Below are 14737 nucleotides of genomic sequence, written 5' to 3'. Positions count from 1 at the left end.
AAATAACTGTATACCAATCCAATTTTTAGACATATACAAAGTAGTCAGGCCATGGATTACATTCAAGGAAAAAAGTACACAATCTAACTTAAAGGTTAACAAGGAACAGATTAGTTCATTATCAATGACTTAATATCAAGTTCCCATATTTTCAAAGAAAGAATTCACAAACAAAACTGTATAATTTCTCTGTATATAATTTAAGTCTGTAATCTAGAAAGCCTGGATTCATGTGCATCGTGGTAGGCAGAATAATGCCCCCCACCAGATGTTTACATGTTTACATTCTAATGATTATGTTCTACCCTCAGAACCTGTGAAGACGTTATTTTATATGGCAAAAGAGACTTTGCAGATGTGACCACGTTAAGGAATTCTGATATGAGTGAATTATCTTGGATTATCTGGGTGGGCCCAATGTAATTACAAAGGTCCTAACAAGAGAAAGAGGGAGGCAGGAAAGTTTGAGGCAGAGAAAGGGATGTGACAGCATAAGTAGAGGGTTCTGCAATTGCTCACTTTGAAGATGGAAGGCACCATCACCCAAGGAATACACGCAGTCTCCAGGTTTCTCCTGGAACCTACAGAAGGATTGCAGCCATGCAGACACCTTGATTTTAGCACAGTGAGACCCATTTTGTATTTCTGACTTCCAGAACTCTTAAGATAATAAATATGTATTGCTTCTGGCCACTAAACTTGTGGTAATTTTTTACAGGAATAGGAAAATAATACATAACATTTTCTCAATTTATTTCCATGATAATTGAAAGAAAAGTTGAGATTAGCACTTTTTATAATGTGAAACTGTTATGAGGTAATAGTGGATGTGGTAGTTCCAGGCGTCCCCGGTGACAGACGGGGGTTTGTGTAGTACTGACTCCATCTGAGCTCTGGGAATGGGCCATGACAGGCTTAGGTTAGTTAATACTGACAATCCCTGATTTAGGATGATTTGACTTCACGATGGTGCAAAAGTCATCCACATTCAGTAGAAACCACACTTTGAGAATGCATCCAACCAGTCTATGTTTCATTTTCAGTACAATATTCAATAAATTACATGAGATATTCAACATTTTATTATGAAATAGGCTTTGTGTGAGATGATTTTGCCTAATGGTAAGGTAGGTAAACTAAGTGTTCTGAGAATGTGTAAGGTAGATGAGGCTAGTAAGCTATGATATTTGGTTGATTAGGGGTTTTACATGCATTTTTTTCCTTATGATATTTTCAACTTATTGTGGGTTTATCGGTATATAACTCCATTGTAAGTCTAGCACCATCTATGTATCCTTAGTCCTTCACCCCAACTCAGGGACTGACCTTAATTTAAGGTCTAAGGCAACTGGAACACAATACTTACTTTAATAGTAGCGATTGGTAAGATTTTTTCCCCCTTTTAAAAAATTTTTACTTAAAAATAAAATTCATAAGTTACATATATATTTATAAGGTATATGTGATGTTTTGATACAGATACACAATGTATAATGATTAAATTAGGGTAATTAAGATATTCAACAACTCAATCATTTATCACTTCTTTGTGTTAGGAACATTTCAAGTCTACCCTTTTAGTTATTTAAAAATATACATTATGTATAATAAATGGTTATTAACTATATGGTCACCTCGCTGTGCTACCAAATACTAGATCTTATTCATTCTACCTAATTTTATTTTAGTGCCCATGAATCACGCCTACTCCTCTCCCCATTAACCTTCCTAGCCTCTGGTAACTATCATTGTATTCTCTATCTTCATCAGTTTGTTTAATTTTTATCTCCCATATGTGAGTGAGAACATGCAAAATTTATCCTTCTATGCCTCGCTTATTTCACTTAACACAATGTCCTCTTGTTCCATCCACACTGTTGCAAATGACAAGATTTCATTCTTTTTAATGGCTGAAGAATATTCTGTTATTCATTCATCCACTCATGTATACTTAGGTCAACCCTATATCTTGGCTATTGTGAATAGTGCTGCAAGATACATGGGAGTGTAAATATCCCTTGGATATAGTGATATATACCTAGCAGTGGGATGTTGAGTCATATGGTAGCTCTATTTTTAGTTTTTTTGAGGAACCTTCCTACTGTTCTCCACAGTGGCTATTCTGATTTACATTCTCAGTTGGTGAAATTTGTTTGAAGATTGCTCTAAGTGGTGTGGTATGCAGGTGTGAGGCAGAAACTGAAGCAGTTATTTGACTTTCATAAAGGAAAATGATGCACAGAAGAGAGAACTAAAAATAGCAAAGAAATGGGGCCAGAGTCCTGATCAAATTTTTCCTGATGATTACCTTATCTTCTAACTTCTTAACTTCAGATATAAACCCACACATACCCTTTCTTATTTAAACAAAGTTAAGTTGTACTTTCTGTTACTTGCAAGTGAAAACATGCCAACTGATAATGTGGTAACCACCCTCTTAACTGCAAACACATCCAAACACTTATCCACTTAGTGTTCTCAGAATTTCCTACCAAGAAATCTGTTCTAACTCTGAGTCCTACTAGTTTAGTACCTAAATATAATCAACAACCTAAAACACACACATACACAACTCACAAATTATTGCCGAGTACCTTGTTGCTTTCAACACCACTGAAGGAAGTGACATATCTAATGCTCTGTTAGCTTCTTCCAAGGTCATTCCTCGTGTGCTGACTCCATTCACATAATGGATGACATCTAATAGTTGGAGATTACCCTCCACAGCTGCAACTGACCTTGGATTAATATCACTGATATATAGCACTTGATGAAGGCTGCCATGACCTCCAGATAAGGAAAAACCTTGAAAGAACAGGAAATATTTGTTTTGTCAGTAACGAGAGCACTTACTTTGAATCTAGACAAGAAAATTACACTGCACAAAGCTTGAATTTTCATTACCCAACTCTTCTTTGTTGCATGTTAATGTAATGTCAGGTAGCAAATGAGGCAACACTGGCATTCTGGGTAATTCCAGAACTCGTCCGAGAACTAATCTGACTGTCTTGGGTGCTGCTCGGAGCAGATTCACTGCATCTGTGTGAGTCATGTTTGTGACATCTGTATCATTAACCTACAAAAATGAGAAAGGGACAAGTTAGGAACACAATTCTTAGAAATAAGAAGCTAAATTGCCCCCAAAATACAGTAATTTCCCTAACTTTTTATATAACATATATTAGCAAGCAGGAGATTCACATTAAAGAGTGGTTTCTAATTTATTGGTAATCCCCTTATTGTAGAAATCATAGGCACAATGATCAGCCATTATAATGAAATAATAATGTAAAATCCCTGATAAATGTTTCACTATTTTGCTAATCCAGGAAATGTATCATTTCAGTAACTTAAGAAACTTTCTGTCCCTGAGACATGAGATAGCTTGTTGTATGCCTTTACTGAGACTAAAAGGATTTTCAAATTAAAAACTGTTAACTATATTAGTCTTTTACTTTTAAGTGTTAGAGAAGGCAAACCTAAACCAAATAGAGAGAAACACAGAATTATATTAATTCAACTGTTTTCTTCCTTTTCCAGCCCCAGCTTGCTCTTTGGCTGAGTTTGCACACATCCTCCATTCATCTTGTATGTCTCACCTGGATGAGCCGGTCCCCAGGTTTTAGCCTTCCATCGCCTTTGGCTGGATCCTGTATGACATCATAAACGTAACAACCAATACTTTGATTGCCTTTGGTTACTGTGAAACCCAGGCTTCCTTTTTCTGATTTAATTAGGGTAATGTGGAGTTCTACTTCCTAAGAGAGAAAAACAATGATTCCTTTAGCTTGTCAATTTTGCCCCCTAGACAAACAAAAAGATGACTATTATTTCCCCTGGTTAACCAAGGGGAAAGCCAAACCTAACTTGGTTGGGTTAACTTGTCTAAGTGACGAAGGCAGGTCTGTCCAACTTTAGACAGAATGCTCCTCCACTGCCCTCTATGTACAAGTTGGATTTAAGTACATTATGTGTTTGCCTAGAGATAGCACAGACAGAACTACTTGTGCTTCTATTCTTTATATTTTCAAGATAAACAAGGACACAATGGTAGTTATACTTTGATGATCAAAGAATCCTTTTTGGAGGTAAGGTTCAGAAAAATTCTTCATGTATTTCTAAACAACCAAGATAGATGTTGAGAGGCACAAAGAAAGTTTTCTTTTTAGTAAAAATATCAAGTCTTTAGGTGATTAAATATCACAACTTTATTCATTTAGTTGTATAAATAAGCAAAATATTTTTAAAAGATTTCAATTGAGACACAGAGGTTATTTACTTAAGTGATGACCAATTCCTAAGAAAAATCATTCAAAGATTATTCCACACTACTGCTAAGAATGACACTGAAGATGCAGATCCTATCCCTACCCCTGTATTATTGGCAAACGAAGTATCTAGAAAGATTAACTCCAAAATGTTAATGGTTTTTGCATGGTAAGATTATAAGTTGTTTTAATCTTCTTTATGATTTTTCTGCAATAAATGTTTATTACTTAGATAATAAAAACAGTATTTAAGGCCAGGCGTGGTGGCTCACCCCTATAATCCTAGCATTCGGGGAGGCCAAGGCAGGTGGATTTCTTGAGCTCACAGGTTCAAGACCAGCTGAGCAAGAGCAAGCACAATGCAATGGTACATTTCAAAACTATTAAGAGTAGAGTATAAATACCTTACCACAACAAATAAGTAAGTGAGGGGATGGCTATGTTAAACAGTTTGATGTAAGAATTCCACATTGTATATCAAATCAGCACATTGTACTCCATAAATGCATAAAGGTATACAGTTATGATTTAATAAAAAAAAAAATAGCTGAGCGTTGTGGCAGGCGCCTGTACTCCCAGCTACTCAGGAGGCTGACGTAAGAGGATTGCTTGAATCCAAGAGTTTGAGGTTTCTGTGAGCTGTGATGCCACAGCACTCTACCAAGGGTGACAAAGTGATACTCTGTCTCAAAAAACAAACAAAAAACCCAGTATTTTAAAAGGCTGATTTTTAATCAATGTAAAGAAAATTATACTTGGAAATTTTGTTGTTAAATCTATTTGTACCTTTAGAAGTTCTAGGGCTCTTACAACAATGTAAATTCTATTTGGCCACACCAAAAAATTGTGGAGGAGAAAAATTACATTGGAATTTGATTAGAAATTAAATAATTAATGAGAATTTTAAAAACAGACAAAAATAATATTTATTAAGTCTCTGTAGCAGATACTACAGTAACTTACAATCTTGTAAGGTTACCAGCTCTATTTGATAGCCAAAGCAACTAAGACTTAGAATTAAGTGATACGTCCACTGGTATCTGTTATCTTGCAGCAAATCAGTGGTAGAGTCAGGATTCATACTCAGGTTTTTTTGCCCTTTCCTTAATTTCTCAGCAGAGAAACATACCAGACATGTTATTCATTTAATAGACTCAGATATGAAGCAATTCTAAAAGTAGCTTTTTCTCTAACTAAAGGGAAACTGTGTGCGCCTAAATCTTCCTTGGGAAAATGTGGAATTTAAAAATACAAATGAAATAACTCACCAGCTCAAAATCATCAAGGTGGTCTTCCAAGTCATTTTTCAGGCATGTTAAATTTTCCTGTCTAGTTGGTTCAGATGTGTGATGTATGTGGTATTTATCCACTGAATTAGAGGAAGCAGATTCTGATTGGGATTGATAACTCTGCCCAGGAGGTACATCCAGTAGTAGAGGAGAAAGAGGATTACTACAGAGACAAAGAAGTAAGACCACTTTCAGATACATTTCAATGTCAATACTGTAAGTTTGTGCTACAACAGGAAATGCTTAATAAATATGCCTGTCTGAATTTGATTGGATCCTAGCCACTACAAATTTACTCCACATCACCTGCTAATGTCATCATTAATTTATTTAGTGTTTTAGTTACATTTTGAAGTTCTTTAAGCTGCATAAAATCAGTAAGATAGGTTAAATTAATGTACTTTTGATTTCTAGTTGTTAATTCAAGGATAAGCTAATGTTATCAGAAGCTTAATGTGTGTTTCAACATAACAAAGAAAAGAAGAATTAAGAAAAGAGTTAAGGCCCATAGCTCAGTGAGTAGGATGCCAGTCACATACACCAGGGCTGCTGGGTTTGAACCCAGCCCAGGCCAGCTAAAACAACAATGACAACTGCAACAAAAAACAAACAAACAAACAAAAAAATAGCCAGGCGTTATGGCGGGCACCTGTAGTCCCAGCTACATGGGAGGATGAGGCAAGAGAATAGCTTAAACCCAAGAGGTGGAGGTTGCTGTGGGCTGTGATGCCATGGCACTCTAACCAGGGAGACAGCTTGAGACTCTGTCTCAGAAAAAAAAAAAAAAAAAAAAAAAAGAAAAAAGAAAAGAAAAGAAAAAAATCTTACTCCTATAGTAACTTCGAATGAAAGACTAGAAAGAAAGATGAAACCTGAAAATAAGGCTGGATCTGGATACACACAGACACAACCAAACCGTAAAATGCATGCGTAACTATTAGAAGTATACTTGTAGATGTAGTCTTCCCCTTTATATGCTTCTATACTTTTTTTTATTTTTTATTTTTTATTGTTGGGGATTCATTGAGGGCACAATAAGCCAGGTTACACTGATTGCAATTGGCTTCTATACTTTTTTGTTGTTGTTGTTGGGGATTCATTGAGGGTACAAGAAACCTGCTTCTATACTTTTAATCATTTCACCTTCTGTGTTTACCTTTTGCAAAATCTCTGCCCTATTCCCTTTATATTTCTGCTTCCTGCTTTCCTACTGTATCACTACCTAAATAAGTCTCTTTCTTCTCTTTCTGATATGAAATATAGACAACTTCTCGATAACTAGTAAATACACTCAAGAGGAAAGGAAGGCTCAGAGAGCTTATTGGTTTGTTAACTAAAGCTGTCAGTCATGACAGCAAGACATCCAACAGAGTCATCACCTGTGAAGTTTACAGACAGATGTACTCCACTCTTAGAGAAATGTCTGTTGCTAACAGTTACTAACAACAGCTAGTTGCCATCAGTGCTTCACACAATATGGGTAATACCTGTTTTCGAATTCTGGTTTACTGGGAATTTTCTGAGGATAGTAAAACATGGCACAAATAGTATCTTCCTGAGTCTTGGGTGCTTCTTCTTGACTCTGCTCCTGTGATGCCTTGCTGCCTAGGGTCTGATGCAGAGCTGAACTCCAAGTCATGTTTGGTATCTTGGCTGGAGCTTTCACTACGTCATCTTCTCCACTACCACTGCTGTCACTATAACTGTCTCTTCTGGATGGGGACTTGCAACATTTCTTGCTTTTATCAGGCATTTCATTTTCATCTGAGCTAGTCCCTTGCTCCACACATGATGGTTGTGAAGAGTCTTTACTGTTGTTTGGAAGTACTTGTGCTGGAGAGTGAACTGGGGTCTGTAATAAATACATTTGAAAAGATTAGAGTGTCACACTTATATTAATTTTTGAAGCATTTAATTAAAAATGAACTTCTTGAAATCCAAGTGCTGTCTACTAAAATATTCAATTGATCTTCTGATATTAAAAGTAATTTATGCTCACTAAAGGAAATATTCATTTCTAAAAATTAACTATAAATACTGTATTTACAGTTAGATCAAAATTAGGGTTGTATATTATATTTCAAAGTTTGGGTTTCTATCTATATTTTCTGAAGGCCTTAACTATGCTTTGAAACAAATGTAATAGCTGGATAATGGTCCTATGGATGGCTATATCTTTATTTCAGCCTTCTTTTATTATTTGAAGAATTATTTCTAGCTTTGCATTATTAAGAGAAATCTAGGAGGACTTCTTTATAATTTTCACCTGTTTTATTTCCCTGTAATTTTCTAGACTGTCAGAACATAGGATTTTTTTTTTTTTTTGTAGAGACAGAGTCTCACTCTACCACCCTCGGTAGAGTGCCATGACGTCACAGGACTCACAGCAACCTCCAGCTCTTGGGCTTCTGCGATTCTCCTGCCTCAGCCTCCCGAGCAGCTGGGACTACAGGCGCCCACCACAACGCCCGGCTATTTTTTTGTTGCAGTTCGGCCGGGGCTGGGTTTGAACCCTCCAAGAGCCTGTGGCTCAGTGAGTAGGATTTTTTTTTTTAAAAAGCCTACTTAAATATTTTCGAATTATTTTCTAGAAGCTGATATTAATTGACATACTCATCAAGAGAATGCTATTCAGTTCTTCCCTTCAATGACTGAGATTCTAATTAATGTAGTCTTTTAAAATGCTATTTATAATGCATCTTACAGAAATGTTACTTTGCTATTAATGTTCTCCTAATACTTTCCCTTTCCCCAATAAAAGGGTTGAAGCTTCTGGCCCAGATAATCCTACCTTCTATACCCAGAAGTTATTATTCACTGGTAGTGGAAGACTATTTTAAGTAAACTTAAAGGCAGTATTTCTTTAATTATATTAGTATTCATCTACGTTTAGATTCTGATCTGTCAGTATGCAATTTGTAAATTATCATGAAAATAGGTTAGTTTGGAACCCTTAGCTATTCCTTGACATAAGAAAGGGAAATGGGTAAACATAGCCCTTGCTCTGTGACTTCTAGTATTAAAAAAAAAGGCTAAAGACTGGGTGCAGAGGCTCATTCTTATGATCCTAGCACTCTGGGAGGTTGAGGCAGAAGGATCACTTGAGCTCAGGAGTTGGAGACCAGGCCTGAGCAATAGCGAGACCCTGTCTCTACTAAAAATAGAAAAAATTGGCTGAGCATGGTGGTGCATGCCTAACAGTCTCAGCTACTCAGGAAGCTGAGGCAGAAGGGCTGCCTGAGCCTGGTAGTTGGAGGTTGCAATGAGCTATGATGATGCCTCTATCCTCTAGCTGGGCAACAGAGATTAAAAGTCTTAAGTAACTTTCATTTTTAGCTCAGAATGAGAATTACTTTTCCTGAATTGGTTCAATGAAGAAATAGACAAAAGGTTTTTGTAACCATTACTTTGTCTTTTTTTATTTATGACCAGAAAACAAATTCCTGAAATCTTAGAATGCTGGAATTGGAAAGGAAAGAAGAGAAAGTAAACTGAATTATTTTATATTATAAATATGGAATATACTTAAGGAGGTTAAGTGCATACACACACACCACTCCTAGCTACATATAAAGCCCAGAAGATCAACCCATGATGAAACCACTACACCTGAATTAGTTAATTGCTACAATTATATTCTACAAAAATATAAATTAGTTTGCATAGGTCTCACCAAGAGAGCAGTATCAATTTCTGGTAGCACACCAGGTGGAGGTCTACAGAGAATCAAGGACACTTCTGGAGCAGTTCCCCGGAGAGCAGATATGACTTCCTGGGGGTACCATGAATGACAAATGAAGGGACAGTTAAACCAGCATTATAAAGCCATCCTGAAAGGCCAATCTATCTCATCATTAAAAATGCTACATTCTATATAGCATTGCATATATATACATTTATCATCTATATGTATTCTACAGGCTCACCTGCTGAGACAGTCCTTTCAAAGAGGCTCCATTCACTTTTAAGATAACATCTCCCACATCAATTTTTCCACTTTCTGCTGCTGGCTGTCCAGGAAAGAGCTTTTTAACCCTTACTATGCTGGTATTCACTTGCTCAGGTATAAGATTATCTTCTCGAGAAAAACTGAATCCCAGGCCTGAGCTATTTTTAAATAATTTTACCTCAAATGTATTTTCTGGGGAAAAAAGATATAAAAAAATTTAAGTATTCTTAATATGTTATGTTTAAGATGAACACACAGACACATATTTTTAGACACATTTAAAAAAACCAATTCCCCCCCAATATTTATAACTGTATATATACTTATTGTACCTTTATAGTATAATCAATCCTATTTTACAGTCTCTTTCTATCACTGCGAAATCTTAATTTATCATCAACTAATTGCATGAACTAAATTTTTGAACAGAGAGTTCTGAAAGCAGGGTTTTCAGAATTTATACTTCAATTCCATCTGTTTTAAGAGACAGTATAATAACACAGAAAACAGAGAAAAATCTAGGGCAGGAGAGGTCTGAAAGAAATTTGGTTCTTCGGGGGTGGTGCCTGTGGCTCAAAGGAGTAGGGCGCTGGCCCCATATGCCGGAGGTGGCGGATTCAAACCCAGCCCCGGCCAAAACTGCAAATAAATAAATAAATAAATAAATAAAAAAGAAATACTTAAAAAAAAAAAAAAGAAATTTGGTTATTTGGTGGGAGAGAGATGGTAAGGAACAAAATTAATGTTAGATGAGGGGATGCAGAAGTAAGTAGACACTGTAGTATTTTGGTGAGGTATAATTTAATCCAGATACATTGCAACGGTATTCCAACAAAATTCTCATCAGCGAAATAGATGAAAAGAACAATAACCAGAAAATAATTTAAAAACACATTTAAAGAAAGAATGATGGAAGAAATAAGGAGCAGTGGGATAAAGTGAGTATGTTAATTTTATTTTCATACCCAGAAAAAATCTTGTCTGGGCTATTTTTTCTCCTTATTTTTGGGGCTGATTCAGAGTTACTAACATTTATGTAATCAAAAAGGGATTTAAAATACAATATGAAATAATGACTGTATAACACCACCATTACTTATAAAATAAAAGACTCTGTAAGAGGAAGATAGATGGAATCTCAGAGTAAAGGGTATCCTGGTATTATGAACACATTTAGCCTTATGAGAAATTCACTAATACATCACTCTTAATTTTCTTATTTTACTACCAATTAGTGATATATTCAAGGGTTAGCATAGTTTGTAAGAAAGACCTGTATCTGGGAACTACTAGGTGAATTTCTGTCCAGTAGTCCATAAAGATAAATAGAGATATAGAAAATCTAAGAGTCAAGGTTTCACATGGCGTTGAAACTGTCTTAGCAATCATTTATGCTTATTTTTTCCCTTTTGATTTTTGCAACTTTTTAAGGCATTATTAAATGACTAATCATGTATAACTTCGCTATGAGCTGCAAATACATTTCTGTCTTTTAATGCTTTATGGTGCTGCATCAGATTATTATATACCCTTGACAAGACTAATTAAAGAACTAGGGCATGAACTGTAATCTAACATGTAAAAGTCAATTTTTAAATAAGTAAAATTTAAAGGTGAGATTATAGTCTCCCAAAGCCTGACCTTCAGTAACAAAGCTGTAGTCCTGAACATGAGTTGTTTTCTTCACCATTTTTTCTGGGGCTTGGCCTTGGGCACTCTGATCTGAAAGGGTACACTGTGGTGTTACAGGGACATGTTCTTTGGATGCTGGAGACTGTCCTTTCTCTAACAGCAGATGAACCATCTAAGTAAATGGAATAGCACTTCATTAATTAAGAAGAATTAGAAAATAGATGAGTTTTCAGGACTTTGAACAGTTGATGGTATAAAATCATTTAGAGTAAGAAAAAAATAAAGGGACAAAAATAAGAGAATAAAATTTTCAAAATCAGGTGTTCATTATTTTCTGTATGGAAAGATACATGATTAAAAAGAAAAAAATCTTTTTAGAAATCTACGACAATAACATAAACATGCTATAGAAAACTTATGTATTTGAAAAAAATCACCATTATACTATAATACAAAAACCATTGTAAATAATTTGGTAAACTCCTTGACCCCAAATATATTTGAACATAATGAATTTAGCTTTTGGGATGAAGGACTAGGGTAAAATAACTAGAAATTAGTAGATGTTTACAAAAAATTAAAAAAAAATGCAATCTCTACTCTTCTCCCATCAGATCTTTGTTGTAATATAAGAACTAAATATGATATAGAAAGTCAACTTCCTCAGTAAAAAACCTTTTCTTATAATTCTGCTTCTCAATTTGGGAGGAGAAATAACTCCTTAGAATGGTTACATGAATCAGGCTTAATTTCCCAATTAACTAACACGTTTAGACATCTCAGTCAAAACTGATACCGTTCATACATTATGTTTTTCTAAGGTGTCTTAAAAGGTTGGTAGAGTGAGCTCTTACCTGTCCTGTATTTCTCAGTGTTTCCACAGCTTGCTTATGTGTGGCTCCTTCCAGACTAACTCCATTGACAGCAAGAACACGATCACCTATAAGTTATGTTGTTAATAAAGATTCTACATGTTTTTAAACTTGTGGCCATATCTCGTATTAATTTGTTTGAGGAGAGTCTCAGAAAAATTCTGGACAAAATTGTGTTACAGAGTTTCTTTAATACATCATTTAATTTCTTTCCCAATTCTATGGCTAATGTTAGGTGTATTTTAGAACAGTATCTTAACAAAAATCAATTTAAATCATGAGAAAAGTTTGAAATACAAATGTCAAGAGACTGGAGGAAAGACCCTACTTAATTCTTATCAGAAACGTAGATGTCAATGTTTTTACAATGGCACTAACCCTTCCCCAGTCTCTGGCAATTTGCTTCTTAGCAGATGCAAAACATGAAATGAAACACTATTCAGATATTTTCTAGAAAATACACGGGAATTAAGTTTCTGAAATCAAGGAGTTTCGTAATGTTATAGTTTTATAATTGAGTGTCCTCCTATTTTGAGAAATACACCACAGGGTGGTGCCTGTGGCTCAAAGGAGTAGGGCGCCGGCTCCAAATGCCAGGGGTGGTGGGTTCAAACCCAGCCCTGGCCAAAAACTGCAAAAATAAATAAATAAATAAATAAATAAGCTTACTCCTTAAAAAAAAAAGAAATACATGAATTTGAAGGTCTATATCAACTTTGTAATTTCTTATCTATTTGTTGTGATATTCATCTGTATAATTCCTACATACATGCAAAGATTATACCTTTGTGAATTCTGCCATCAGACTCTGCTGCTCCCTTAGGAATAACAGCTTTCACATAAATGCCACCATGTCTGACACTGGTATTCACACCTCCCTAAACAGAAAACAACAACAAAAAGAAAATTCTATTTTATAATATGAACAATTTCACACTCTATTTCAAATCTGAGCCCTATTTAGGATTCAATTTGCCAGCCAAAGCGGTAGCATCACATTAGCATGTATAATTATTTCAACTAAGAATATTGGTAGTTAAGTTTTCAAATTTAAAGCAGTATATTTTAGCAAAACTCTGCATTCAATTCAGAAAAAAACAACATGCAAAATCTTGACTCTATGAAGAACTGCTCTTCCTTTGTAAGTCTATATCATGCATTATAGCAAGCAGAAAGTCAAAACTATTTATTCAAAATTAATGTGAGAACATAACTACCAGAAAAGAAGTATATGAAATAATATTCTTTAGATCATATTTGCTAATCTGAAAGCAAATCCCATAAGTCAAGAAAAAAATGTGTTTTTTTTTTTCATTTTAAAAAGGCTTTGGTAGAGGAATTTTTTATGATATAGATGAGATCTAATGAGTCAATTTTCTATCTCTTGAGGACAGGCAGCTTTTATCTACTTTTGCAATAGGAAGACAATAACATTCTTTTTTTTTTTTTTAAACATAGTCTTACTATGTCACCCTCTGTAGAGTGCTAGGGCGTCACAGTTCACAGCAACCTCAAACTCTTGGGGTTAAGTGATTCTTTTGCCTCAGTCTCACAAGTAGTTGTGACTGCAGGCGCCCGTCACAATGTCTGGCTATTTTTCTGTTGCAGTTGTCAGTGTTGCTTAGCTGGTTTGGGCTGGGTTCGAACCCGCCAGCTTCGGTGTATGTGGCTGGTGCCGTTACCAGAAAAAGTATTATAATATTTTAAAATGTACTAGAAAATTAGGCTTTCTTTTTGACCTTAATATATTTATAGTGCTATTTCTACTATGTTTCCAAATGGCTTTTCATAATTATTAATGGCCTTCAAATGTGATAAAGATAACATTACAACTTGGGAATAGCATATGCATTAGTAAAATTCTAAAATAATTTTATGAAGTAGTCTATACTCATATTTTAACTATCTTAAAACACACATATTCCTTGGGAACTTCTAATTTTAAGATAGTAGACATGTTTACAGTGTATTACATAATTATGGAGAGAGTCTATGTAAATATACATGGTCTTTAACTATTCATGCTGTAGGTTAAAGATGGATCATCTCAATCTATGTTCACACAGAAACTGTCAAATGTATACAAAGCATATATGTTGATTTATATTTTGGAAGTCTTATATTCAGATTAAGCAAGTATGAAATATATGGGATAAGAGGCAGCATTTGTCTTATTTCTTTTAAAATGCAGGAGAAAATGAATGATGAGGACAACCAATTTTTTAAAAAGCTTTAGGCTATGATTCAATTTTTAAATGCTAAAAATATTTAACAAGTATTCCTTTTGAAGCAAAATATTTCAATAAATAAGTTGGTATACAAAGGCTGCTGAAAATTAAGAAAACATTTGAAAACCTTGTCAAACAGTACCGTGACACTTATTCCCAAGCTGTTATCATTTTTAGCCAGATCAACCTCAAAGATATCTCCAGGTTTAGGAGGTGATGAAGAAAAAGTTTTAAAATTCATTTTGTTGCATATATTCATTGAAGAGGAAGATTCCTTAACAAAGAAAAACAAACAAAAAAGGATTTCTTGTTAGAGTCAAAATGAATTACTACTAGAAGACAAATATATGTGTTTTGAAAAATTAAAAAAAAACAAGATATTAAGGATAGTCTTGGCAAAGAACATGAGTGTTGAGAGAGACCTTAGAGATCATCTGATCCAATGCATCCCTGATGCCCAAAGAGTAAAGGACTTGCTTCAGTTTTCTTGTCTAGATAT

At 34.8% G+C, this 14737-nt stretch overlaps 1 protein-coding gene across 4 annotated transcripts in view; it reads right to left on the bottom strand.

Moving 5' to 3' along the window:
- The window catches only part of PTPN13 (protein tyrosine phosphatase non-receptor type 13), a 212669-nt gene that overhangs the window by 56884 nt on the left and 141048 nt on the right, over positions 1–14737 (bottom strand). For 3 of the 4 annotated variants that reach the window (XM_053600624.1, XM_053600700.1, XM_053600776.1), the window contains 11 exons: positions 14381–14512; positions 12795–12888; positions 11993–12078; positions 11148–11310; positions 9484–9698; positions 9231–9329; positions 7045–7409; positions 5537–5720; positions 3600–3758; positions 2905–3076; positions 2595–2805 (listed from right to left, as the gene is read on the bottom strand). In XM_053600624.1, coding sequence (XP_053456599.1) covers positions 2595–2805; positions 2905–3076; positions 3600–3758; positions 5537–5720; positions 7045–7409; positions 9231–9329; positions 9484–9698; positions 11148–11310; positions 11993–12078; positions 12795–12888; positions 14381–14512 — 1880 coding nt within the window. The remainder of the gene's footprint in view (positions 1–2594; positions 2806–2904; positions 3077–3599; positions 3759–5536; positions 5721–7044; positions 7410–9230; positions 9330–9483; positions 9699–11147; positions 11311–11992; positions 12079–12794; positions 12889–14380; positions 14513–14737) is intronic. The other variant, XM_053600841.1, reaches the window with a different exon arrangement.

Source organism: Nycticebus coucang, chromosome 1 (assembly GCF_027406575.1).
Source record: "Nycticebus coucang isolate mNycCou1 chromosome 1, mNycCou1.pri, whole genome shotgun sequence".
Taxonomy (NCBI): Eukaryota; Metazoa; Chordata; class Mammalia; order Primates; family Lorisidae; genus Nycticebus; species Nycticebus coucang.
The sequence above is the reverse complement of the archived record's forward strand: the minus strand, read 5'-3'. Positions and strand labels throughout refer to the sequence as shown.